The sequence below is a fragment of the Onychomys torridus genome, chromosome 23, assembly GCF_903995425.1.
Source record: "Onychomys torridus chromosome 23, mOncTor1.1, whole genome shotgun sequence".
Taxonomy (NCBI): domain Eukaryota; kingdom Metazoa; phylum Chordata; class Mammalia; order Rodentia; family Cricetidae; genus Onychomys; species Onychomys torridus.
In genome coordinates, this window is record NC_050465.1 from 8,749,536 (window position 1) to 8,776,797 (window position 27,262).

Sequence of the window (27,262 nt, forward strand, 5' to 3'; positions counted from 1 at the left end):
AACCCTCCTCAGCCCACCCCTTCCATTGAGACTCCCACTGCCAAGGGAAGGCCCTGGAGGAGGATGCTTGGAGTGGACACAGTGGCCTGTAAGCAGCATCCCATGGGCTCCCGAGAGCAATTCCATGAGAATAGCAACCTTGGGCTCTTTCCTCTGTCCTACATCCAGCTGGGGTGTCAGCAGGACTCAGGTTTTCCCAGGATGATGGCTCAGGGTGGCTACCAGGAGCCCAGGACTTTACATCTATCATAGGGACCCCTGCACCACAATCCCCATAGACCCCTGCTCTGGAGGATGACGATTGTGTGACAGCTTCTGTTTCATTTATCCTAACACAAACCTCCAGGGTTCCCGGGGGGTAGGAGAGCTGGAATTTGCCTCAGCTCACAGACACAGCTTGGCCACCCCACAGCCCCACTCCCTCCAAGCATCCTCACTGACACACAGGCCAGGTGGCAGCACGCTCTCCCACCACCTCATGGCCAGGCCGTTCAAGGACGCCAGCCGGCTCCCTGAGGTGCCTGGCCATGTGGGAGCCTGGCTGGGTGCTGCCTTTCTTCCTGTATGACACTGTCCAGGGAATAGGATGTGGGGGTCAACGGGCCAGGGACATGGAACAAAGCAGGCTGGACAGGACCACCGTCGGACACATATCACTAAGGAGAGATCTAAGGCGGGTAGAAACAGTGGGGCAACCAGAACAGGGTGAAGAGCAGGCACTGGAGGAGAAGGGGAGGGCGGGGCAGAGTAGAGGGGACAGAGCAAGCGGGGCAGGAGAGAATGGTGCCTGTACCTAGTGTCATTTCCGAAGGAAACGCTAAGGGCGCAGCCAGGACACACACACACACACAGAAGAGAGCGAGACGTCAGAACAGGCCTTCCATGGCCGGCACAGCTGCTGAGGGGCCCCCTGGAGCCCCAGCCCAGCCCCACCGATGCCCCATATCCTCACAAAACTGTCTCCAGCTATGACCACAAGGGTCGGCTGCATCTTGGCTCTGTGTCCTGGTGGTACATAGGGCAGTAGCTGTCCCTTACTTTATCCTTCAGAACCAAAGAGCTAACATGTGAGTGAGGAGAGCGTAGGGTTGGCATGGGCCATCTTGAGCCAGTGTCACCGTTACAATGACGCCAGGGCAGGACCATCACTGGCACATCTTGCTTGGACCTTGCACCTGTATCCACCATCCTTTGCTTTCAAAGTCTCTGAAGTGGTCTGCAGTTTCTGAATGTAGGGTGTGTGTGTGTGTGTGTGTGTGTGTGTGTGTGTGTGTGTGTGTGTGTGTGTGTGTGTGTGGTTAGAGTCCCTGTATGCCCTTGGAAAGAGTATGGCTTCTCCAACCTGGGGTCCCCCTCAGGGACTGAGCCCCAGGCCTGTCCTTGCCTCTTGGTCCTGAGTAAAACACCCAAAGGAATGGATCTGGCCAGGCTAGTGTGGTCTCAGAGCTTATCTGGGGTGCTCCTGGAAATAGAGTGGGCTCTTCCAGCTGGTCTAGAGTGGCCTTAGCCCGGGCCCAGGTGACAGAAAACAAAACTGCTGCCCTTGAGTGTATTGGTGGAGGGTATTGCAAACCCCAGCAAACTGGAATATCTCTGAAGGCCTGACCAGGGGATGCCAATTTGAGACAGGTATGACTCCATTTGGACCATTTCTGGTAGCAGGACTGGCCTTTTCCAACACTGTACCATCCTCCAGTGGCCAGGTAGCCAACCAGAACAGGCTCCCACATCAACACAGCTATGAATCTTCACACAAGTCACTTCCAAATGGTGGTCGGTCTCTTGCCTTGCAGGTTATCTGCTGTCCCCTGGGGGCTGCACACATGCGGCCTCATGACCAGGCTTTATCCTCTACCAGCCATGGCTTACTTAGATCATGGGACACACACACTGTGGTGGCCCAAGGATTGGAGGATCTGGAGCTTCTCAGTGTTCCTGAAGCCTCTGCAGAGGGAAATCACCCTGCCCAAAAATGGGCAAGCTGGGGATTGTGCAGGGGAAGCAGAGGGACTGTCACCTTTGTGGGACCCACCAAATATGCAGGCCATTATGTGGGACCCACATTCTATTACCATCCATAATAAGGCAGAAAAATAGAATTCAGAGATGCTGAGGTGGCCTACATAGGAAAGCCCAGGACAAAGACAAATGGGGAAGCCCTTGGAGGTGCAGTGGACCCTCACTCTACATGGAGTTCAGGATCCCCTTGGATTACTGGGCATCAGGTACCTCAGGGGAAGCCTGGACCTCCTCCACACAACCTCTCACTCCTTACAGGCCGATGGGCACTCCAGCATTCATGGGTCAAAATGTACCCCCTATTGGGAGGCATCCGCAGGGTGGCAGACAGTGTCTAGAGATGTGACCTCCAGGAGCGAGTGGAACTACACAAGGTTGCCAGGGGTTCTCCAACTCTAATGTCTAAGAGCATACACGTGCATCTCCTGCTTTTTGTCATATGATGCCTTTACGTCACTTTATAACTGCAGCAAGAAGCCTTCTCCAGATGCCAATCTCCCCTGATCCCAACCTGTAATGGATCAGAACTCCGAGCCCAAACACTCTTCTCCAAGCCACCCAACCTCAGATAGTTTCCCAGAGTGTCAGGAAATGGACCAGTAGCTCTCAGATACCCAGAGTAGTCCAAACAGCCAAGACCCTCTACCAGAACCACTCAGGAACCTGCTAGGGTGTGCATTCTTGAGCCTCACCCCAGACCACTGAATCAGAAACTCTGGCTGGTGTCTCCTTCGAGCAGAGAACCTCAGCTGATGCCAAACGGCCTTTGTTATTTGCTCTGCTCCCCATCATCTTGCAGACCCTACAAGTACAGCTGAAGAAACAGGTCTAGGGCAGGCAAAGACCCTCCAAGCCCCATCACCAACTGCTTTGGCTGCTACCCATCTGGTGCCACCTGAGTCCGTGTCTACCGTGCATACTCCCTTGGCCTCCCTGTAGACACGGCATTCCTGGGGCCCCATTCCAATGGAAGGGGCGTGAAATGGCTAATCTGCACCATGTAGCATGTGGGGCCGATAACATAGCGTCTTCAAAAGGAAAGGGTGGCCAGCAAGGCTCCTTCTAAAGCCAGAGCCAGAGCCTAAGGATGTAGTAGCTTAGGCCCCCGGGCAATGTCCTGCCTCCAACTGGCTTATTTGACCTGGAGGGACACCAGGAGGCCTACTATGTAGTTCCCTTCTCTCCTAAGGGGACACAGCTACCCTTGCAAGCCTACAAACAGGACAGCCAAATTCAGACAACAGGCATAGTGCTCAAGCAGGGGATGAGCCATGTGTGAGTACGGCAGATTCACTATTCAAGGATTGGCCACAAACAGGACAGTGGTTACGGTGGAGCACCCACTCTGTCTACCTCCATCATCATCACAGACAGGCTGCAGGTGTCTGGGCAAGTGACTCCACGCCACTGCGCGTTTGTACATTAGGAACATGTGTTTTCCCAGTCTGACCAGAAGGATACTTAGGAATGTCCTTGGGAAGGTAGCTGCACTTCCTGGCCTGGCCTCCGGAGGGCAGGCATGAGCACACCAGGTGCTGGAGAGCACCAGATCCTACTTAGTCTGCGAAACTGTGAACGGTAAGAGGACATGGACGGATTGAAATGGATTCCCTTGTGTCAACTATGACACGTAAAAGATAAAACCAGGAGGCCGTGGAGGGAGACTTCTCATCACAACTGCCTGCAAGTGACGGTCACAACCAGGAGCTTGCATGGGTGCTGCTGCCAGCATGCCTCGTCAACCTGCTGCTGGCGTCTCTTGGTATTGATCACTGTGACTAAAGATCACTGTTTCAAAATAACTGATGTAATCCAAAAGTGAAAAACCTTGAAAAAAAAAAAAAAAACAACTTCCTCTTGCTCGTGCTCTCTGAATAAGCTTGTGGGTTACGATGACACGTTTGTAAATAAATGCTGTCACTCTTTGGCGACGCCCTGCCTGCTGCTGCTGACGGCTTTGGAAGTGTATTTAAACTGCACATGACTCTCACTCTTAGATCTTGACGGCATCCCAGCCACAGAGGGCGAACAAGGTGGGCGTCAATCAGTGCAAGTGGACTTCCTGAGGAAAATCCCGGAGTGCCCTGGGAAGTATGTTTCTAGAGGGGGAAGCCCAGGTCCTCCAAGGAAGCCACCTCACAGGCTCGACTTTTGTCACAAATCTGCAGACTACAGCTAGGGGGGCTCCTTCCCATGGGGGAGGGGCTTGATGGCATGATTGATAACAAACTGGGAACAGGGAAGTGTTCCCGTGATCACCTTGGAGGCCCTATGTAAAATAGACAGAGCCGGGGTACTGGTGGCGCACGCCTTTAATCCCAGCACTCGGGAGGCAGAGCCAGGTGGATCTCTGTGAGTTCGAGGCCAGCCTGGTCTATGGAGCGAAATCCAGGACAGGAACCAAAACTACACAGAGAAACCCTGTCTCGAAAAACAAAACAACAACAACAACAAAAGGTCTAGACAGAACACAACGCACGGCCAAGCACAAATCCCACCCATAGCTCCAGATCTGGTGGTCCATGGCAGACAGTGGCCACACGCAGCTGGACCCTCTCCGAGGACTGGAATAGTAGCACAGCCAGGCTAAGTTGCTGCCACCAAAAACGCCCTCGGGAGGCTGGATCAGCCACCTTAGCAAGCTGTACTCCAAACCCTCCCTGCCGGGTAACGGTGGCTCTCTACCTCTCTGACTGGGTCCAGATCAAATCATCCTGGCCTGCTTTCCTCACTCTTCAAGGCCGCCTGTGGTTCCTTCAAGGGTCCCATCCTTTGGGGGAACTACAGGGCTAGAATCTGAACCCTAACCTGAAGACATATTCAACAGATCCAGACAGGCAAAGGGAAGATGGAGATAAGCAGGTAAGGAGGGTACCTAGACGAGGAGGTGCTGCTCACCATGATGCCTGCCAAGGAAGGATGTGGGCTGAGGAGCTGGGATGGCAAGCAAGCCAGAGATGTAGCTGCAGAGAGCCTCTTCCTGATACACGGACCATAGGGATGCACAAGAACCCAGGAAAACAGAGTGTGGCTCTATCTAAGATCTACCTGGCAAGTGCTGGGGCCATAGCCCAGCAGAGGCAGTCAGAGCTGGTGATGACTTCTGTACCTGGAAGACGGCCTTCATTCCATGACTCCCCCCCCACACACACACACATTGGCACGGCCAGTCTTGATAGTCACTATCCTTGGAGGAGGACTCACTTTGGCCAGACCCACCTTTAGGGAAATTCTGGTTAGTTGCCCCTGACTCCCCTCTTGCATTCATGGGACCCCTTTCCATTCCCAGCCTGGTTGAATCCCTCCTTCCTGGGGCATTTCTCCCTGGGCCTGGCCCTCATCAAGAAAGTTCAGGAGCTGGATCCTGATGCAAAGCTCTTTGCTATCCCCCACCCCCACCCCAGGGCCTCAAGGCAAGGACAGAGCTTGCTCAGTCTGCCACTGAAGTGGGGATGGCGTAAGGAGTGTCCACTAGGCTTTAGTGTCTCTGGACCCCGCAGTTCCAGAAGCAGCTCAGAGGATTGGAGGGATGAGCTCCCACATCAGGGGAGATAGACAGGGAAGTAGGTTTCCGTGAGACCCCACCTCCAGCCCTCCCCAGGAGGCTAGAGACCTCTCAGAGCTTTAGGAAAATGAGTTCAGAAGCTCGGTAGATGAAAAGAGCCAAGATCCAGCTGCTCCTGTACTTCCTGTGGATGCTTCAGAAGGACCTGCTGCCCCTCATACCCATCCAGGAGAACACCATAACTCAGGGAAGGCAGGATATAAAGCCATTGAAGGAGCACAGGATGGGAAGAAGGTCAGACTGAGTGTCTTTTAAAATGTGGGAAAGTCATAAACACCCATGCTAACACTCCACAACTCTCATGGAGTCCCTGTGTGTGACCCACAGTGTCTTGGTGTGGTCCCTCAGTGATCAGGATAAAAACCACAAATTTGCTCAGGAGCTCTGCATTTTTACACCAAAGACCACTGTTAGTGACATTAATGGGTCTGAACTGAGAGCTTTGCATGAATCAGCTAATTCATCACAGCCTGCAGCAATTACTACCTCCCATCCTCAGGGCAGGACTAACCTCCAGAAAGTTCTGGCACTTACATGTCCCTCTTTAGTTAGCAGGTGACTCAATCAGGCTGCCTCTAACTCAGCTGTGTGGTCTCAGGATCACATGGGATAAGGCTTCTCCCTTTTCATAACCATGGTGGCATTACTGGCCACCACAATGGATCCCTGTCCTGTTGAACTGGTTTTGGGAGGAAGCTTGAGTTCCAGTTTAAGGAAAGACTTCCTCCCTCCCTCCCTCCTTCCTTCCTTCCCTCTCACGAGGTCAAGTCCCAGGCCTGTTACTAACACCCCTGGAGGCACTAGATGTCTATTGCTGGTCCAGTTAAGAAGACCTCTCTAACACACAGAGGCCGCCAGCAGATGGATGCCCAGTTCTATTTTGGTCTGAGATGGATCACTTGCCTCCAGAGCCAGCCCACATGTCACCTCCTCCAGTGAGCCCACCTAGCTGATCTCGATAGGGAGAAATGCTCAGGCTTGGCAGAGCTATGTCCTCTGCTTGAGTGTGGTCACCATTCCAGTTGTCTCTTGATGAGATTTCTGCCTCCTTTAGCCCCAGGTCACCAGGGAGTGTCCACTTAGCTCTTGGCCCACAGTATCATGTGAAAAAGATCTGGTCAATAACTCAAATTTGTCCCACACCTATTATGGCCCAGAGAATATGCTTCAGAGAACCTCTGTTCTATAACCCCATAGGGTCTTCTTCTGGGGCCCACACTCCCAGGTACCCAGGCAAGACAGCAAATGAATGCTCTCTGCTCAGACCATCACAGCCATGACCACAAGGACACACCTGAAGTCCTGGCTATGCCCACTTCGCCCTAGAGCTCTGTGTCGGTGGAGCAGCTTACAGGTTTAAGCATTCATGACTTTAAGAAAGCTGACCCATGAGACAGATAACCACCATGAAGCTCTGGCCACCATCCTGCAAGTACCCAGAAGGTGACACCTTGCTTGGCCTTCCATTCAGAACAGCCCCAAGTTCTCCCAGGACTCAGTATGGACTCGGGACTTGGAGGCTGTCCTTTCCCAGTGATTACTGAGTCCCGGCACAGGCCAGTGTGTCCAGGGACTTCCTTGAGCCAGGTGAACAGAAGCCACAGCAATCTCCCCTACCAGGACTCAGCATTGATAAGTGAGTCTGAAACAGGCACAAGCCACGTTCAAAAGCCTGCTAGTCTCCTTGTGGAGTTAGTCCCTGCCACTTCTAGAAAGCGAGGTCGAGGCCATGGCTGGGGTAGTGAGGCTAGAATGATGTCCCTCTTCCTGACTTGCCCTGGAAAGGGCTCCCTGGCAGCTGTGGAGCACATGGGAGCTTGAGTCTCCTGGCAGTGGGTCCTGTCTGCCCCTTCCCCATGCTCCCGGCTCTGCCTGCTATGGCCCCTTGCAGGAAGTGGCTGGCCCTTGAGAGCTGGTGCAGCCCAGCAGCCGGGTTGTCCAGCCTGCATGCGGGAGATACCTGCACCCACTGTGGCCAGGCTAGAGGTTGGCATAGAAGGCAAGGCTGGGATGGGAGGAGCAGGAGCCGGCCAGTGTCTACAGAGGCAGAGAACTACAAAAGCAGCCGAAATCAGGAGTGGAGGCTAGAGGAGGCAGGGGAGACTCAGCCAGGAAGGTGGGGCTGGGGGAGAAGAATAAAAATAAAATCAGAACTCTATTATACCAAGGAAACGAAATTAAAAGGAAGGAGAAACAGGAAGGAAAGGTGAGCAAGTTATGAGTTGAAAAAGCTAGAAATTAAAATTTTCAGCGTTGTGTAGGTGACCAGGGAAGGGGAAGGGAAGGGAAGAGGCCAAAACCAAACCAAGGGACAGAAATGGTACCTAGGTATGTCCGAATCAAGAAACTGCCTGCAAAACACAAACAACCACACGTTAGTGAAGGGCTGCGGGTGGGCAGCGGGACAGCAGGGTAGCAGCAGCAAGCGGCAGCGGGGGGCAGCCGCCTGTGCCTGGCAGACCCACTCAGGGCCAGGGGGGCTGCAAAGCAGGAACCACGGAGCAGTAAGAGGCCCAGGTGTGGCAAAGCGCATGGTAGCCTGAGGCCCTGGGCAGAGCTAGGCCAGGCCCAAGCCTCAGCCTCTACATTGTGGCTGGTCTCTGAGCAGCCTGGCCCTCAAAGGCTCCTAAGATGTCAGCCATGTCCAGGGAACAGGAAGCTGGCCCCAGTGGGCCCTGGGGAGGAGGCCATGGACTAAGGAGCGTGCCTGAGACTTTTCTGGGGTAGGGAGGGCTGGGGTTGCACCAGCAGGAACAGCAAGGGCAGGAGCCAAGCCAGCGGCCACATCTGTCTTCCCTCCTCCTGGCACCCAGGGCCGTCAGCCTAGGGGTGGGGTTGGACACAGAATAGGACAGAAGCTAGGCAGTCCAGGGCCAGGGCTGAGCCTGGTTCAGAACCAAAGTTCTGTCAGCTGAGAGACAATGGGTCTTGGCCTCCTAGATGCCCTCTGCCAGGGTCAGGGCACCTCAACAGCTGAGCTGGTAGGGAGCAGATGATAAGAAGACACCGGCCACAAGGTCTTCAATACAAGGAGAAAACTAGGAAGGTGGCCCAAAAGGCTCCCACCTACCCACTGGCCTCCTGGTCCCGCCCCTTCTCCTTTGCTCCCAGAATATCTTGCAGTGGGTGGTCAGAGGTCAGGGGGGTTAAGTCACTCCCAGCCCCCAAAGCACCTCTTAGCACTCAGTGTCAGACAGGGCCTCCCAGTGCCCACTCTTGCCTCTGTGGCCCTGAACTCCCATGCCCAGGTACTGTGGCCTGCACTCAGGGGCAGCACCCATATTAGGAGTGGTCATAAGTCTCCCTGCCTCAGCAGGGTGCATTTGCAGAGCAAGAAGAGTTGGAAGACCAGAAGAAGCTCTAGGTGACATCGTGGTCTAGCTCTCCTATTCCTCGCCATGAACTCCAGCCTACCCTCATAATACCATCTTCCTAAGAGAACACCTCCAGGAGCACAGGGTGAGGACCAGAGCCACATGTGCACACCCTAGTCTCTGTCCTGTCCTGTTCACTGTCCCCACTGCTGCCCAGCCCAGGCTCCCGGTTGAAGCTGCCTATAGTGCTTTGGGAAGGACCTGTTCTGGTGTCTCCACAGGTGTCTGTGAAGAAGAAGAGCTGTGGACCCAGAAGCTGGAAGAACAGGCCACACCCAGGACGCTGGGTCCATACAACCCCGTACAGGGGTGTGATCCTCCTGCGCCTCTCCAAGGGTGTCTGTCACACCCTCAAAAAATGTTTTGCCACAAATAGCCTCAGCTATAGGTCCTGGGTCAGCGCTTGGCTCCTTGGCATTGGGCCAGGCTGAGGAAGAACCAGCCTGGGGCTCAGTCCCTGCCAAACACTTCACAAATCCTTGGAAGACTGTGTCCCAGGCAATTTTGTCCAGTTGGGCATCTGCCTTTGGCAGGATGACTCTTGCAGGGCCTGGCCGTTGGCAGCCTTTGTGCGAACTGTCATACCCATGCACCTTCGCAAACCCTTCAGGGCTGCCAAGAACATCTCAGGGATCCATTACCCCTCTAACTGTTCAAATGAAAATGGGAGTTGGGACTCTCTGGAGCTTGGAAAGCGATGACATGCACGTGTTCAGTGGTGACCCACAGTCACACCCCTCTGTCCAAGTTACTCAACTGCCAGTTCTGTGGGCTCTGGACTGCCTTTGTGATCCCCGCACCCCTGGGACCCCTGCTAGAGACTTCAAACCTGTTCATACCAGTGGGGTCCTCAGAAACATGGCCTGCATGGTAAGTCTCCCACCCCATGCCACCAACCATCTACCCACAAACTCCCAGGGACAGGACTCTGAGCCCATGCTGGCACTCACCAGGCGACAGACAGGAGGACATGAGAGTGTAAACCAGGGATGGGGGACATGCAATCAAGGGAGCAGAGAGACTTGGAGGCCACAGGCCATCACTCACTGCACTGTCCCTTTAGGTGTTAGAAAGAGGGTATGTAGGCCTGGAGCTGGCCGGGGCGTGAGTGGCTGGGTCAGTAGAGACCATGGCAGGCTGGCGGTTGACCTGGGTGGGGGCTGGTCAGCAGGAGTTGTGGCTCTCACCACCCTTCTCGTAACTCACCGGTCATCCTGGGCTGGGTGGACATATCCCGATGAGAGGATGTTGAGGGACAAGATGTTGGGGTCAATCAGAGATTCGTCAGTTTCTGGAGTGTTTCGGATACGACCTGTGGGAAGAGCAGTGGCTGGGTGTCATTGCCCAGAAAGGCCAGTGATCAAGGGATGCTGAGGCCTCTGGACAGAAGCCAGGGTGGCGAGCGGATTCCCTACATGACTGTTGGCCATGAGTAAAGGGCACTGGGGTGGACCAGGAGGCTGATGGGGACCTGGTGGCTCCTGTGACACAGCCAGTGCCTCCCTTCTCTGTCTGCCTCCAGGAGAGGGCTACATTCTATTTTTCAACTCTAGTTACACTTTCTGGTGGATCTCAGCTGCCTAGCTTAGCAAGCTCAGGCCTTTCTACCTGTGGGGCGAAGAGATCTAAGCCATGAGGGGATGAACCTACCCCATTTTATGCTTAACATAACAATAATGAAGGGAGAAGGCAGCATTGTCCATGTATACACCCTTTGCCCACTAACCACTCTTCCAGGGCCTAGGAGGTGCCTGCTTTTGGAGACCATCTCTCTGTCTGTGAGACACTTCATCTCATAATTCTTCACCCTGGAAGCAACTTTCTGCCCACTGAAAGGAGCACACAGATGGTTCACAAGTCCTCTGCTCCGGCAGCAGAAGTGACTCGCTTCCATCTTCTCCGCTGCACATCCTGGGCAGTCCCGCCCAGTTCCCTGAAGCTCTACAGCATGAGGATGCTGGAAGGAGGCAATTTGGGGTCCTTCAGCCAGTCCTTTCCTGATGCCGGACTCTCCAGTGCTTGGGATACCCATAGCAAGGAGAAATTTAGGGCAAGGAGAGCCTGCCCAGAGCAGATACTCAACCCTGGGAACTGGCCTTCATAGAGCTCTCTGCCTGAGGATCTGATGGACATACTTGGCAGGACACAAGAGGAGGTGGGGACTTGGCTTGGGTCATCTGTATTCCTCGAAGGGCCACCTACATGGAGCTCATGGCCCCCAGGGTCTCTTGTCTTTCCTTATTTTGCTGGCCCATCTCCACAATGTCCACTTCACGGGGCCTAAAAGACCCTGCCCTCCTGGGAGGGATGCCAGGGTTGGCTGTAACCTGAATGGGACTGAGTGTTCACAGCAGTATGTCCTCTACTTCCTTCAAGTCCCCATTGCCACCCCAAATTGGCATCTTTTGGTGTTTTGCATTTTTAGAAAAGGAGAAGAAGGTGAGATTTAAGGCAGTCTGGGCTGTCCATCTAAATGGGAGGACATGGTGGGGTTGGACACCACTGGATGACAGCATAGGCAGAGCTGCCCCCACTCCAGAGATAGCTTGGTTCAGAAGCCAGGTGCTCGGCCTGACCTGGGTCTAGGAATTGATTCATTTTGGACTCTCCCCATAGGATACTCTGGTCCCTGGTTTCAGCTTTTTATGACCCCTGACACAAAGCTTGGAAAACCCAAGTGTCCATCCTGGTACCCAGATCAACTCCCCACAGCCCCGTATGTTGGGACAGGATGACAGGTCAGTCTAAGGATATTGGTCCTGAGATCCTGCCTACCCAGGATTGGGAGGAGCTTCTAGATAGATATGCATTGGCTCCAGGGTAGAGGAGTTACATACTAGGATGGAGATCTACTCATGTCCCCAAAAGAGCTTGGTAAAGCAGAGTTCACAAGGGGAGGTCACAAAGATAGTATTCTTGTCCTCCCTACAAGGTGTGCTAGAGTCTCGACCCCATAGCACAGGGGGGCCATTAGCCAAGCTAAAGTCATCCTGAAGTGAGTGTGGCAGCCCTATGTCTGGTACCACCACATGTGTAAAGCTGAGGATTGGAGTAGTCTTCCACAAGCTAAGGACACTCAGGACTACAGCCACCTCCCAAGACCAGACAAAGCAGAGAAGGACCCTGCAGCACCCCAGACAGAATGCTTGTTGCTGGCACCCTGATTTCCAGAACGGTGACACCTGGTAGTTTTCCATTGTTTTAAGCCATTTGGTTGTACTGTTTCAACTACCCTGAACGGGCAACACAGATTAGGTAGAAACTTGGGACTATAGCACAGATCCAGGGCTCTGCTCTCCCTTGCAGGCGATGGGCTGAAGCACAGAAAGGCTTGGTGACCTAGCCAGAGCCATATAGCACAGGACAGAACTGTGGTTAGAACCCAGGGTTTTGTCCAAAATAGTCCACTTCTGAGGTAACCGCTGCCCACACCACTCACCCACAACCAGCTCTCGCACTTCCTTCCAGCGGATGTGGCTTCCAGTCTCATGCAACAGCGTCACGGTTATCCGTCTCTGGATGCCCTGTCATATGCCAGGAGAGGGAACAGTCAGGTGGCACTGGGGACGTGGGGGACTTTGGAGTAGGGCAAGGTTTGAGGAGGGCAGGCAAGGCTTCCCACCTGGTGGAGAAGGAAGGTCCCCATGCATGGCATCCCGCCACGGTGGTCTACCACAGCAGGGATGTAACTGGAAAAGACAGTGATGGTGAGGTGAAAAACCCCTCTCTGTCCCACCCGCAGCACAGGACCTGGTCCCAGAGTCAGCAGAGAGAAGATGGGATCATTGACCACCCCTTCAGGAGAGCAGGTCCTTCTGGGATGGCTCTCTACAGCAGCTCTTATATTCTCTATCACATTCTACAAGTCAGAAATCTACACCCAATGACCTGGATACAGTGTGTAAGGGCTTCTGTGCTCCATGCCTTAAGATTGGGACACTCAAGGAGAATCTGATCCCAGGCCTCTCCAGTCATCAGCTCAGAGCCCACCATCCTTCCCTTCCCATGTTAGCCACTGTGGATTCTCAGCTGCCCTTAGAACACCAGTGCCCTTCTTCATAATCACAGTGGATGCCAACTCACTCGCCATTGGCTTCCAGCTCACAGATCTCGAAGTAGACCAGCAGGTCATACTTGCAATGGCAGGGACCTGGGGAAGGCCGTGTCATGGTGCTGAGCTTAGTGGCAGGCACTAGGAAGACAAGAAAGCAATGTTGTCATGGGGGTACTCAGGGAGGGCACAGCAAAGGCTACACGGGCAACACATTGCCCAAACAGAGGTGCCCATCTGGCATACCCATGGCCAGGTCTCCTCTGCCTGGCCTGTTACCTGAGCTACATGTGGCTACAGCAGAATGTATCAGTCCAAGTGTGTTTTGCCAGCACCCACACCTCACCCTACACTCAGCTCTGCTGGCTCTCCAATACGTCTACCTCCTGACTGCTTCTGCCTACCCCGCCCCACCCCCATATTCCTGGGCCCAACCACATCTGTCCACAGGCCCTGCTCTGGGCCCTTCCTCCTCTAAGTCTCCTTCGATCACTCATGTCACCTGTCACTGGGTCTAAATTGTGGACAGGGCTGAACAGCAGAGCACAAAGCTGAAAGCTATACACTCCACAGGCCAGAAGACATCTGCTGGGTCATCTGCAGCCTGGAAAACCATTACATTCACAGCAGGTCCAACCACACTTGCACCCATAGTGTGGGTCGTCACTGCCCCACAGGATTTGGGAGAGTCTCACTTACCTGGCTTGGATAGTGGCATGACCCGGGGGAAGTGGCGACGTGAGGGCCTCAGGGGGCTATGGAGGAAAGCCAGAGTGAGTAGACCTAGGCTGGTATCTGTGAGACCTGGGGCAGCCCAGGGCAGGGCAGGCTGATCAGAAGCCCATTCGTGGATCCCTTATTCCTCTGTTCATTAGACCCAGGAAGAACCCAGTCTCGGTATACGCTTAGACGTGAAAGGAGGAACCCCTGGGGCCTTAGACACCATCCCAGTGGCTCTACAAGACTCCAGGGATGCAGTGCCCCAAATAATCTCTGTTGCCTCTCTCTTCCATTATCATATCCTGGATATCCCTCAGCTATGAGGTCTGCTCAGCCGAAGAGTGAGATAGAGTTGGAGAGGAGGGAAGGCCTGTCAACATATCTCCAGGTTCCAGGGTGGCTGGCATTCCTATCCCACCTCCTGGACACAGGGTGAGATGGCTTATGGGTACCTTAACCTCACACCCTAGCCTCTCGAGACTTCCCTCCCCTCCCCTCAAAGAATGAGGGAGTCAGACAGATGTTCCCTTCCTGGAAGTGGGCAGTGGGCAGCAACACCCGGTTATGCCCTGGATGCTTCCCATGCTTGGCTGATGTCAAGGCTCTGACAGCAATGGTCTTTAAAGAACCCAGTTCCAAAGGAAAGAGGCAGGCCTGGGCCATGCTCTGACCATCCCAGAAAGCTAAGGAGAGGGGATCAGGTACATGGGCTTTGTAGCCTGGAGACAAGGACACTTGGGTGACCTAGGCAGATGACCTGAGCACATCCTTGCAAAGAGGTGGGAATGGGTGCTGCTGGTAGTGGCCGAAGACCTCAAACACAATGGGTTGGCTCTTGATGTACTCAATGAAGGACTTGGTCACCTCTACTGCAATCTAAAGGGAAAAAAGGAGAAGTATGGATCATATCTGAACATGCTCAGTGTCCATGAAAACACAGCACCCCAGTCCCAGCCAGCCCTCAGCACCAATTCCAGCCATGACATCCTTGGATGTTCTGTGTCTGTATCTGCCCAAGGCTCATTGTGAGTAGCTTTCAGAAGCTCTATTCTGACCCTAGGCTCCAATTTTAAACATTACAGAGCCCCCTGCTACCTAACCACAATGTCAGTATCCCAGCATGGCACCAGAGGTTCTATAACCTGATGCCAGACAGCTCCCTGGACAGTCCGTTCAGAGGAGAAAGAGTGGATGGGAAATCCGTTGCTCAGGATGACACAGCTTGGGTGTTGGGGGATAAGGGCCAGGACTTACATTTTGGACATGGTAGAAGCCAAGAGGGGGTCCCCTGCCAGTGTTCTTCAGGGGCTCAGTGGAGAAGGCCTCATCATGGCGGTGGATAAAGCTGCAGATCAAGAAGAAGAACTTGGAGCAAGGACTTGCAGCCAGGACCTGTGGCCTCACTGGGCATTGCATGAGCCTGAATGGCCCCGAGCACAGCCTATGTGGGCTGCACGCCCCTCAGGAGAGCATCCTTCTTCCCAGTATCCCAGGGTATGGACAACAGGCTCACTTGAACTGGCAGAAGATGTCGGCGTATTCAGCAGAGATGCTGGATGCCTGCAGGACCGTCACACGGAAGGTGAAGGTGCTGCCTAGACGGAGGTGGTCCAGGGCCGTGTCTAGGGGCCCATCCAGGGCAGACTTCTCAGGGCTGTCTAGGAGGCCTTCAGGAGGCACAGCTGTTGGGAGCCAGAGCAGAGCATGGGGCCTTTAGATTCCATGCTCTTCAAGCCCTGGTCCCACGTATCCATGTTTCCACACAGTGGGGCTGCGCCTACCTGAGCAGGTGTTGTTGTTGACCTCATCAGCTGAAGGCCCAGAGTCAGCACCCTGACCCTGGCCTTCGACAATGCGCAGCTCCTCCTGGGAGGTCCCTGAGCGGGACATCCCCACCACAGGGCAGGATTCAGACTGAAACTGTGAAGACACAGGGTTGAGAAAGCCCGGGAGCTAGATGGCTAAGCTAAATCCACCCTGTCACAGGCTATAGAGATCTGTGCCCCGGGGCCTGGGTCTCTAGGACCCCCTGACCCAGCCTTGCCAGTGACCTCTAGATGAAGCACCCACCTCTCTAGACCACTCTACTCCCGACTCTCTGGTTTAGATGAGTTGAGGTGTGAACTGCCTGAGAACACACCGCCTGCCTCAATGCAAGAGACACAGTGAAGGGAAACCAGGAACCATTGCTGGCCTTCAGTTCTACCAGCAGGGCACTTCCTGCGGCAGGTCACAGGCAGCTCTTCCATCTTGAACATCCTCAGACTGAGATCTGAAGCCAGGCAGCTAAATAAGCCACCCGGGGAGAGGCACTGCATGGGATCAATCCCTCTACTGTCTCCTCAGAAAACCTTTCCTGTGGCGGTCAGAGGGTGGCCTCAATGGGGTTGTCCTCATTCTCATAGGTTTTGGGGAAGGATGGTAGAAAATATAGTATGCTTTGGGAACCCCGAGAACAGCTAGCCCAAGAGAAGGGAGAATGGGGGGGTGCCTATTCTAAAAGCTGGCTCTACTTACCAGCTCTACGCCTTGCTGTGTGAGACTCAGGAAGATGATTGGACCAAGTGGGTCCTGACAAACTGGGGGAGGGACATTGTGTGTTTTAGACAGCCAGGGATGGGACAGGCACAGCGCTCAGGGAGAGAGAAAAGACTCCAAGCCCATGGGACCCTGCCAGGGCTGGCCCTTAGAGCCTAGGGTTCAGTGGAAGGGGTTTCTCAGTACACAAGGCAAGCCTTCACAGTACCTTTTCAAAATGCTGGTCATCAAAGGAGATTTTAGCAGTTCCTGACTGACGGACACCTGAGCCATAATCCGGAGCCTCTTCGTCAGCTGTGAGAGGAATAAGCAAGTGGTTGGCCAACCTGTTTTCTGTAGTGGACAGAGCTGGGCCAAATGGCCTAGGATGCTGGAGAGGGTATAGGAACCAGGTGACCAGATTCTTAACTGCACCGAGAAGCCAGCATCACCTGCAGCTCAGGAGCCACCAGGACACGCTGACCACCAGCCTGTGTTGCCTCAGGGACCCAGAGGCACATCCTCGTCAAGACCCACTCATCCTGAGCCACGAGCCGACACTCTGTGACCCTGACCTGCCTGTCTCAGGTGCCTACTCCTCGGCTACCACCCAGCCAACAGTGTCTGATAGCCAGGGCCAGCCCCAGTGGGCCTCAGTGGATGAGTTGACCCCAACCCATGGCCACAAGGCAGGGCAGGGGTGACAAGATTGTGTGTTTCCGAAATTCCTTTCTTCCATGGCCACAGATAGGGAAATATTAGTTGTGACCCCAAATACACTAAAATCTAGTTATCATCATATAAGATCTGGGGACCTACATAGATCAGACTTCATCATATCCTCTTTTCCTGAATATGACTTGGAGGATAGCAGGGCTGTGGCTCCTCACAGGCCTGGGCTCTGAGCTTCATACATCTTCCTAACTATCAGCTCTATCTGATATACTATCTAGTATAACTATTTGATATATAGAAGACCCACTGAGTTCCACTGGGTTTAGAGTGGTGGCCCTTGGAGGTAAACTTGAGCTTAAATTTGGAGATAGGATCATTCACCAGCTCTTCTAATGACCCTCTAGAGGGGCCTCCTCACCAAGAACAGAGCAAGATAGCCACTGTCCTCTACAAGGACCATGGGCGAGCCCCTTGGCCTGTAGGAATACATGGACAAAATGGAGACATCTACCTAGTGTGGTTGGGAGCTGCTAGACCAGACAGGAGAAGGAGGGCCTTGCAAGATGGAGGAGGAAGGCCCCAGGAAGGAGGCACCCTAAGTGAGGATGTCTTAGTAACATTCACTTTCCAGAAGTGTGGCCAGGGTGGTGTTGAAGTCTGGGTTCTTCTAGCAGCTCATAATCCACCCACTCCTGGCTTTCCCTGCTAGACGGGACCTCTGGACCAGCACTGAGGGAAACAGTGACTAGACTATGCTCATCTAAGCAATCATGGGTACATCATGGCTGGTAATAGGTGGGAGTGGGGGAGAACATTTAGAAATCACAGGCTGAGGAGAGCTTGAAAATACAGCCAATTATTAGCTCAATTAGTAGAACTGAAGTCACCTGATGTGGCCAGAATGCCTTGGAAGAAGTGATTAGGCATTTCAGAAGGGAGGAGGAAGAGGCGTTTGAAGGCCAGAGGTTTGAGAACTCAGGAGTGTGGGAGCATGGGGTGTGGGAACCTGGGGTGTGAGAATCTGGGGGTGTGAGAACCTAGAATGTAAGAACCTGGGGTGTGAGAACCTGGGGTTATGAGAACCCAGAGTGTGAGAACCCGGAGTGTGAGAACCTGGGGTTGTGAGAACCTGGAGTGTGAGAACCCCGAGGGTGAGAACCTGGGGTTGTGAGAACCTGGAGTGTGAGAACCTGGGGTTGTGAGAACCTGGAGTGTGAGAACCTGGAGTGTGAGAACCTGGAGTGTGAGAACCCGGAGGGTGAGAACCCGGAGGGTGAGAACCTGGGGTTGTGAGAACTTGGGGTTGTGAGAACCCGGGGTGTGAGAACCTCGAGGAGGGTAGTCTGAAAACCTGTGGCACATAAGAACCTGGGGGTACACTGGTGGTATTTGGGGTGTGAGAAGCTATGTGGTAGAAGAACTTGGGGTATTGTGGATCTGAGTATGAGAGCGAGTGGTGTAGTGGGGACCTGATAACCTGCAGGTAGGAGAGACTGGGAAGTAGACAATCTGGAGCATATGAGAACCCGCGTGTCTAACACACTGGGGGGTTAGGCCTTCTCCGGATCCTCCATGTGCCAGCACTGAGCCAGCCCCGGACTAACCATGGCCAACCTAGGCGTACCACTTAGTCCTCTCTGTTCCATCTCTCCCCAGGTTCCAGGAAGCCATGGAATAAAGAGAGTGAGTACTCCAGGAAGAGAGACCATGGTCTCGGGCAGAGAAAGGAGTCTCTGAGCTGCCATTACAGTAGACGTTACCACTGACCTGCAGATACCTTTTGAGCCGCGACCCTCATACTGTTTTGGGTGGCCATATAAATGTTCTCACCATTAGGAAGTGCATTAAAGGCCCATAGGTGAGCAAACTGAGGCCCAGGGCCTTCTGCAGCTGGCTAATCCTTGTACTTGCTGGTCATTCCAGAGGGATGGGGTAGTGAAAAAGTGTCTCTCTTTTACAACAGGAGAGCCTCTATGCTAAGGCCACAAATGAGGAGGGAGTGTCTGCAGCCTCCAGCTTAGGCCTGTGCCTGAGACCAGGACCTAAGGGAGGAACATAGAAGAGAAACTGAGGCAGCTGTTGTGAGGCACTCTGGCCAGGGACTAGGAGTCTGCAGGCTCACTTGACTATGGAGAAAAGTGGGAAGTGGGTAGACAAGGCAATCTCTGGGTCCATCTGAACTGTGTGATAGGCGAGGACCCCAAGCCAGATCAGGCTCAAGGCATCCTGGGATGAGCCTGCATGGCTGAGATGTCTCTGTCTAGTCCAGGAGAGTCTAGAAGGCCAGAGCCAAGGGCTCAGCCCAGGAGGCTTTTGCTTCTATCCCCACCTGCCCACCTGTCTGTGAAAGGGGACAAAGTTTCATGTTGGCCACAGGGAGGCTGGGAGCCCTGGGTAAGGCCAGCTTCCTACTGGCTCCTGCACAGTGTCCTTCCTCCCGCCATGGCCCACAAAGGCAAAGCCCCCACAAGGGACTCAGCCACACACTACCTGGACCCCCACACACCTGAGATAGCCTGCACCGCCACACGGAGGAAGCCTTTCACCTCTCCCTTTTCGCTGACGATGGCCACGCGGTGCACCAGGGGCACGGGGTACAGCAGGTTGCTCAGGTACACGAAGGCCCTGCAGGAGCAGAGCCATGGTCACAGGCGACCCTTGGGGTGTGCGCTGAGCTACAGCAGGGACACCAAGGCCAGCTCACACACAACATGAAGCTGCAAGGCAGAGCAAAGCGGCAGGACAGCCAGGGCGAAGGCGGCGAGGTGGGAACAGGCAAGGGGGTGAGGGAGGAGGGGCTGCCGGTGCTCAGAGGAGACACGAGGTGGAGGTACAGAGAGGAAGGAATGGGCCTCAGCGGGCGGAGGGCACAGCCCAGGCCAGCCTGGACATGGCTGTCTGAGGACAGCTGACAAGAAGGTTTCAGCCTGCTTCAAGGGCTGGAGGACCTGAGCCGATCAGGGCCATGCTAACAAGCCTCCACACTTCGAGGACGGATGCCTCTTTCCCATCGGGCGCCATGAAGCCATTCCTCCATAGAGCGCTTTTAACAAACACCTGTGCCCTCTCAGCTGACCTGGGGACCAAACACAATCCATCGCTAAGCGTCACCCTTCTCAGGGCAGGTGCCAATCAGAGTGTGTGCCCATCACTCAGAAGCCTGTGCCCTGATCCTCCCATTCGATAGATACCACCTATCTCAAGAATCTTGTCCAAAAAAAAGAAAAAAAAAAGACTAAGCCGGACAGTGGTGGCGCACGCTTTTAATCCCAGCACTCGGGAGGCAGAGTCAGGTAGATCTTTGTGAGTTCGAGGCCAGCCTGGGCTACCAAGTGAGTTCCAGGAAAGGCGCAAAGCTACACAGAGAAACCCTGTCTTGAAAAAACAAAACAAAAGGATCTTGCTGGAGCTCCCTTAGCTGGCCTTTCCATCACCCTGCCTCTCCCACTAGAGAGTTGTGGGGAACCTGTCACATAGAAGTTCCCAGTGATGGGAAGGGCCTCGGTGATGCCTGAACTCCTTACAGAATCATCTAAGCCCTAAGAGGTTCAAGACTGCCAGCGACATCTTACTGCCCCCATGTCCAGCCTCCATCTGGCCGCAGGGGCCGATGGGTCCCTGTTACCTGTCTATTCTCGTGATAACAGCCCATCTGCACTCTCCTCTCAGAGACACCTTCTGACTTTAAGAATATGTCTGTAGACTTTGTGGTTTTCTGTGCTTTTAATATACAACAGAACTTCAGCAAGCTGTCCTAGCAACATGCTCAAAGTCAGGCTTCAGATGATGGGAGGCAGCCCTCTTCAAGGGGCCTTAGTGGTCCCCCCAACTCTCCCTAACACGGTGCCCTCTCAGGAAGAGTACTAGCCCAACCCCCTCTGTTCAAGGTACCAGTTGGGGGAATTGCTGTGGGAAGGATGTGGACTGTGCTGGCTGTTCTGGTCCCCTGAGCCAGACTGAAACCTACCTCTGCCAAGGCCCTGACACCCTAGAGGGCCCAGGAGGCAATGCCACAGAGCTTGCTTGGAATTAACAGAGCACAGATTCTGGGCTATCCCAATGTGCTCTGCTAGCACTGCAGAGATACCCCAGCTCTGTGAGCACCCATAGGGAAGCTTATAGATCTTACACACTCACTGCTTAACCCTCCACCACTCTCCAGGACTCGGGGTTCTAGAGCAGTACTCAAATAAGTAAACTGAGGCAGGGCAAGGTCATTCCCAAGTCATATGGTAAGGTTCCTGTAGTGGGTAACTGTTCCAGCTTTGACCCGGAAGTACTACCCCTAGTGAGGCTTCTGGTAACTGCCACACCTACCTATGACCTGCCCCTGGGGTGGGGCTGAGACAGGAGCCCTTAAAACAGGAGATCAGGATGTTGCCGGGCCTCTTGGTTGCTCATAATCCTGGATGCTGGTTGGCAGACCTAGTGAGAGTTTTCCAGAGAACCCCACTGGACTGCATCTCACCTCTCCTGGATCCTGTAACCAACCCCTTTACTGACTGTAAGTTGGTAACCCCCAAATAAACATCCTTTTAACTATGTGGAGTTGCCTTGTTAAATCCCCACATTAGGCTCCCTATGGGGCCTATTGTAAAATGGGGTTGACCCCAGAGACTGCAGGACCCAAAGGAGAAATACACATCCTGGGACAGCACCTGCTCCCCGATGCCTGGAAGGTAGTTTATCAAGTGTGTCTTAACAGTGATGCCCCTCAATTTAGCTATCTATGCTCTCCTCTTTTATGGATGTAGAGAGTCTGGAGTACAGCATGGCCCATTAAAGCTGGTAGAATAGGGTACTCAGGCTCATTTCACAAGAGAAGAAACTGATGCATAAAAATATCAGGGGTGGCAGCAAGGGCCTTAGCTAGGATGGGACCGACAAGTTGCCCTCCAGGTAGCTCTCAACTCTATTGTTTACTGCTTGTCAGTGCAACTAAGCATGTATAAATCTTGTATCTCCATCTTTTAGAATTCCATTAGAGAGGGAAAATCCAGGCTGCCATGGCCCACATCCAAACTGTAGGAACGAAGTGGCCCACATCTAACCCCAACCCTAATCTCCCACCGGAGGCTGGGGTTATGTACTGAAAGAGACCCATTTGTGGCCAAAGCCCCTGGAGCCTCCCTGACCTCACGATCCCTGCACAGCTCATGGGAACGGTGGGTCTAGCTGCAGCTGTGGGGCTCCATGTTGCAGAAGACAAAAAGGATGCAATGCCCCGCCCCCTTCTCTATACGGTCTACGGGACCAACCCAGTCCACTTGGCACTGTGGTGGAGTCTTTCGGCTAGAAGAGACCTCTGGGCCTGGAATGCCTCCCTGGAATGCAGCACGGGTTTTGAAGAGGCCACAAGCTGAATCTGGAAGACTTCTGTGCCCCACTCTGAGTAGAACTCACTCAGCCAGCACCCCTGGAGATGAGGGCACCCAGGCAGACACTGCTCAGGGGGACAATAGACTCTAGCCTTCATCTTACTTGTTCTCTGGGCACCAGAAACAACTAGAAGACAGCGTAAGCCACTGCAGGGTCAGAGAACACAGCAGCCCTTGCCAACCGTGGCATGCCAAACCAGCCAAACACCCAGCTGCTCTCAAGGTCAAAGAACACTGTCCACAGCCACACTGGCAAAGACAGGAGGTCCAGATAAGGAGGCCCAGCATGGAGCTATGAGGCTCTGGGCTGCCTGGAGCTATCAGCGCAGGCTCTTGCTGGGTCAACATTTACCTGTCTGGTGCCCTCCCCAGCTCCTCCCCCAGAGTCCTGTCTCTACAGTACCTGCCCCCTGACCCCATCTTCTGGATGTGTGTTAACTAGCAAATGGGAGCCTCTGGGCCCACTGCATCAGCTAACTCACCCACATCCCCAGGCCGCCGGCTGCCTAACCATCAGAGACCCAGGATGTGAGGAGGGGTCCAGGCCATGAGACCACTGCCCCGGATCCAGAGCACCTTGAAGCAGGCTCAAGTACCCGAAAGAGGAGGGGAGGGAAGAATGGGCAGAGCGGCACGTGTGGCGAGGCGGGAGGGAGGAGGCAGCGCTAACCACAGATTGGTGAGGTGCAGAAATGCATGCTGGGACCCAGGGAAGCCTTTCCAGAGGGGACGAGAGTGGGCACCCCAATTTTGCTTAAGCTTTAGAGAGAGAGCCAGCAGCTACCAGAGGATAAGAGGAAACCAAGGTGGAGCCCTCCTCAGGACTGGGCCTGCATAGCTGCTGTGCAGAGAAGCCAATTCTTGCCAAACCAAAAAGGTCAGGATGTTGCCAAAATGAAGCCTTGCACAGAGCACCCCACGATACAGGGGGCCGGGCCTCTCACGGGTGACTTTTGCTAAGCTTGATCATTTTGTGAAATCTCAGGTCCACAAGAGGGGAAACAACGTTGGAAGGACCCAGCTCTTTTCGTGAGACTGCAGAGCCCATACCCACTTCTCCTCACGTCCCTGCCCCCTGTATCTCCTGACCCCTTGCCTACCTGACACCTGGAACCACTCCCAGGGCCCAGCAGGCATGGGAGGTCTGGTGCTATAGCCCAAGGCTTGTTGGGAGAAGCCCATACAGAGCTGGCCTGGAATCTGCACCTCTTGCTCAGACCCAGCAGGGTGGAAATCCAGACCCAGGCTATCTCGGAGGGAGAGGCCACCCATTTGTGTCCACCTGGCTAGCTCATCATAGCTAATGCCAGTCAATGACAGTTAGGAAAACTAATCAGAGAAGATCCTAGCCAGTGATCTGGGACCTGCTACCTCCCAGGGAGAAGGGTGTTTACACCATCACCTCCATTCAAGAAAGAAAGGAAGGAAGGAACTCCATAGAAAGTTCATAGTCCATAAAGGACCATGCTCAGCCTTTAGCTTTCAATACCTGTGTTCCAAGATCAAGAGTTCTGAGACTCCCATTGTCCTAGAAGCAATCTCAAACTCCAGGAGAGGATGCTACTAAGGCTGTTGCTGTTTCAAGCAGGGAGAATACAAACCCTAGCATTTCTAAGTTACCTTTGCCTTACTGTTACAGCCAGTGGCTAGACCTGCCTCCCTGTAGCCCACCTCCCCAACCTCAGCCTCTCTCACCTATTCCAGAAACTCAGTGCCCAGGGGTTCTCTGCAAAGGGCGCATGCCCATCTCATCAAGCTGGCCCGGTTGATCAGGGGCTTGGAGCTACTGTTAGGCTCTACAAAATCAAGGCAGACAGGTAGAAGCCCTTCCTCCCCTACGTTGGGTGGCTCACAGCCCTGCTCTTTTTCTCAGAACAGAGAGGCATTGAATACATAGGGACCTCTGGACAACAGTGGAGTAAGCAGAAGCCACCTCAGCTGAACCAAGCTGATTCCAAAGACAAGGGTTTGGAGCATCCTGCCTGGGGACATCTTTCTTCCCCTCTCAAATGCGCCCTGAGCCCTGCACAAGGAGTCACGGAGTCTTGGTCATTTCCTACGGCCACTACAGGACCTATCCCAGCCATCCGGAGAGGGCACCAGGAGCTCTTGGCTGTAGTTATGTGTTTCAAGCCCCAGCTTCTCCTGCCACCAGCCTCAGACTCTTCCCCGCCGAGCCAGAGCACCCATCTCCTAGATGTGCCCATGTCCCACCGTGAAGACACAAAGTGAGCCTGGCTCTCTCAGCTTCCTCAGAGACTAGCCCTAGCCTGCCCGGCCCAGAGGGTCCGGTGTCTGCCCTGATGCCCCGATCGATCGTGCCACAGCAGTGCTTCTACGCAAAAGAGCTGGTTCCTCCCCAGCATGCGTGCCTCAACCTCACCAACCTTCCTACTAAACTGAACAGGGGGGGCCGGTCGTAAAACGGGTCCCGGCCTTCGCACAGCGTGTGCTTCGGAAAGACGTCGTCCTCCAGGTCCTCCTCCTCCTCCTCCTCCTCCTCCTCCTCCTCCCCCACGCTCTGCTCCTCGGCAGGCTCGGTGGTGTCGGAGTCGGGGCTTGAGAAGGTGGGGGAGGGGGTGAGAGCAGCCATGCGCTCGCTCATGCATGTGTTGAGAAGAGGGTAGCTGTTGCAGCCAGAGATGACTGAACTGAGGTTAGTGCGACAAGACAGAAAGAAGTTAACACCAGCTACTCCGGGGAAGGTGGGGCGGGGCGGGGTGGGACAAGGAGGACTTCTGTTTAAAACCAAGCACCAACCATCAAGAGACGCTGCTTTAAAAGACAAGGAACAACAACAACAAAAATGCACCCAGTCTCCAGGGCTGGGAAGAGAAAAAAAAATGAAACACCCCAAACTAACAACGATAACAGAATCCATGGTCAGTAAAAGGCTCTGGAAAGCACCACCAACAGGTATGAGTCAGAACAAGGGTCCAGGTTGGCCCTAGCCAAAGCTCTTTGAGGACCTCCTTGGATGACGCGGGGGTCGGAGACTAGGTACAGACACCAGGTTGGAAAACAAGGAAGGGGCTGGTAGTCTCTAATCTTGCCTCTGTGTCCCCACCCCCAAAACACCAGTGACCTAGAATGCTTGCTCTAGGTCCCTGGGTGCTTAGGCAACACACACACACACACACACACACACACACACACACACACACACACACTTACACTCACACTCACAGACATGAATCACAGCAGGTGTAGCAGCAGTGACAAGATGACACCCCAGGTCTCCTAAAAAAGCTGGCCCTCCAGGCACGTGATGAGGAATGACTTGGGGTGGGGGCCAAAAATGGAAGATGGCGCTTTCTTGACTTCAGGCCAGGGCAGTTCAGGGTCTGGGTTCTGACCCCATTGCCATCTCTGTCTCTCACTTTTTCTGCAAGGATAGGGAGGAGGTGCCCACCTGCCCACCAGCCGGAACCAGGGGAAGCGGTCATAGAAGGGGTCCCCGCCAGTCACCACGTTGTCACAGTCCTCAACGACGCTGGAGGGCACCTCCGCGGCCCTGTCATACATCTCCCGCATCAGGTCCAGGCGTTGCCTGTCGGGATTCAAAGACCATGTAGGCTCAGACCAGTGCCCAGAAGTAGCCCAGCACCCCATTTCTCCTAGGACATCAGACTGGGTCTGGCTCCATCACCATCAGCCTGTCAGGGTCACAGGCTCAGAGGTCTGCCAGCTAGAAACCCTTCTGTGGTCCTCAGAATTCGGCATCCGCAAGGAAACGTCTAAGTGAGAACGGCAGGTTCACCACAAATGCCTCCCAAGTCTTCCTCGGTGACAGCAAAGGTGAACTGAACAGGCGTGCCAAGGCAGAGCACAGCTGGGAAGCTGGCAGAGAAGCAGGGCAACTCAGAAGTAGGATGGTAACACAACCCTGAATGCTCTTGTGGTAAGCTCAAGTGAGACAGGGAAGGGAATGGAGAAGACAAAGTATTCTTAGATCTCACCCCCAAGGGAGGGCAGAATGCAGGGAGGAGAAAATGAAATTGTGCTCTCTAGGGGACACGGAGTTTGACTCTGAGGGATAAGCATCCACTCTGATGGTGTTATAGTCAACCTAACTTCCCGGAAGAACACAGGAGGGATGGAGAGCCTGTAGGCACACACAAATGGAACACAAAAAGGGCATGCCTACTCATATCTGCTATCTTCAGGAGGCCTGGCTGACCAGGAAGAGTCCTCTCTATCTAGCTCAGTGATTCTGACCCTTCCAAATGCTGAGACCCTTTAACACAGTCAGATGTGGTAACACCCAGCTGTAAAACTATTTTAATGCCACTTTGTAACTGTAATCTCGCCTCTGTTAGGAACTGTAATATGGATATTTGTGTTTTCCGACGGTCTTAGGTGACTCCTATGAAAGGGTCATTCATCCCCAAGGGGCCATGATGCACAGTTGGGAACCTCTGATCTAGCTAATCCCTAGAGTTTAGCTAACAACTCATTCGTGAGCCTGCCTTCTACATACAAACCAAGAGACCCCAAGTCCACACCACCTCACCTCTTTCTAGAGTCTCATGCACCTGACCAGCGTGCTCTCCGCCTTAAATCACCCAGAACATCGAGACACTAGGAAAGCCCCTTGCCCAAGTCTGGCCTCATTCCAGGGAGTCTCTAGAGACCAGCTGCTCCGTTTTTCCTTAGAAGTCCAAGAAACACTCTGGCTTTCTGGGCCTGCTCTGGTGCCTAGTCATGGCCCTGTAGGCTTTGTGTCTCCTATTCCAGGGCTGTGAGTACACCCTACTCTTCTCATGGCAGATGTCTATGTCATTACCCGGCCACCTTCACACATGGAGACTTGGCATAAGTTAGAGGGAGAGTCCAAGGGCACAGAAGCGCTCTTACAACACACAAGCAGTGGAAAAATTCAGTGATGGCAGAGCACTACAGATGCCCCTCCACCTTCCCAGGTCCTGAGCCTTCTGGGGGCCGAGGAGGATGGTTTCCCTCA

At 53.9% G+C, this 27,262-nt stretch overlaps 1 protein-coding gene across 19 annotated transcripts in view; it reads right to left on the minus strand.

Moving 5' to 3' along the window:
• Positions 1–27,262, minus strand: part of Kif1a (kinesin family member 1A) — an 89,153-nt gene that overhangs the window by 11,736 nt on the left and 50,155 nt on the right. For 3 of the 19 annotated variants that reach the window (XM_036173077.1, XM_036173071.1, XM_036173072.1), the window contains 15 exons: positions 25,712–25,849; positions 24,687–24,950; positions 19,428–19,546; positions 16,476–16,561; positions 15,511–15,649; positions 15,243–15,411; positions 14,984–15,074; positions 14,487–14,605; positions 13,709–13,764; positions 13,042–13,150; positions 12,581–12,647; positions 12,398–12,482; positions 10,165–10,270; positions 7,909–7,935; positions 794–817 (listed from right to left, as the gene is read on the minus strand). In XM_036173077.1, the coding sequence (XP_036028970.1) occupies positions 794–817; positions 7,909–7,935; positions 10,165–10,270; positions 12,398–12,482; positions 12,581–12,647; positions 13,042–13,150; positions 13,709–13,764; positions 14,487–14,605; positions 14,984–15,074; positions 15,243–15,411; positions 15,511–15,649; positions 16,476–16,561; positions 19,428–19,546; positions 24,687–24,950; positions 25,712–25,849 (1,599 nt within the window). The remainder of the gene's footprint in view (positions 1–793; positions 818–7,908; positions 7,936–10,164; positions 10,271–12,397; positions 12,483–12,580; positions 12,648–13,041; positions 13,151–13,708; positions 13,765–14,486; positions 14,606–14,983; positions 15,075–15,242; positions 15,412–15,510; positions 15,650–16,475; positions 16,562–19,427; positions 19,547–24,686; positions 24,951–25,711; positions 25,850–27,262) is intronic. The other 16 variants (XM_036173080.1, XM_036173074.1, XM_036173079.1 and 13 more) reach the window with 9 other exon arrangements.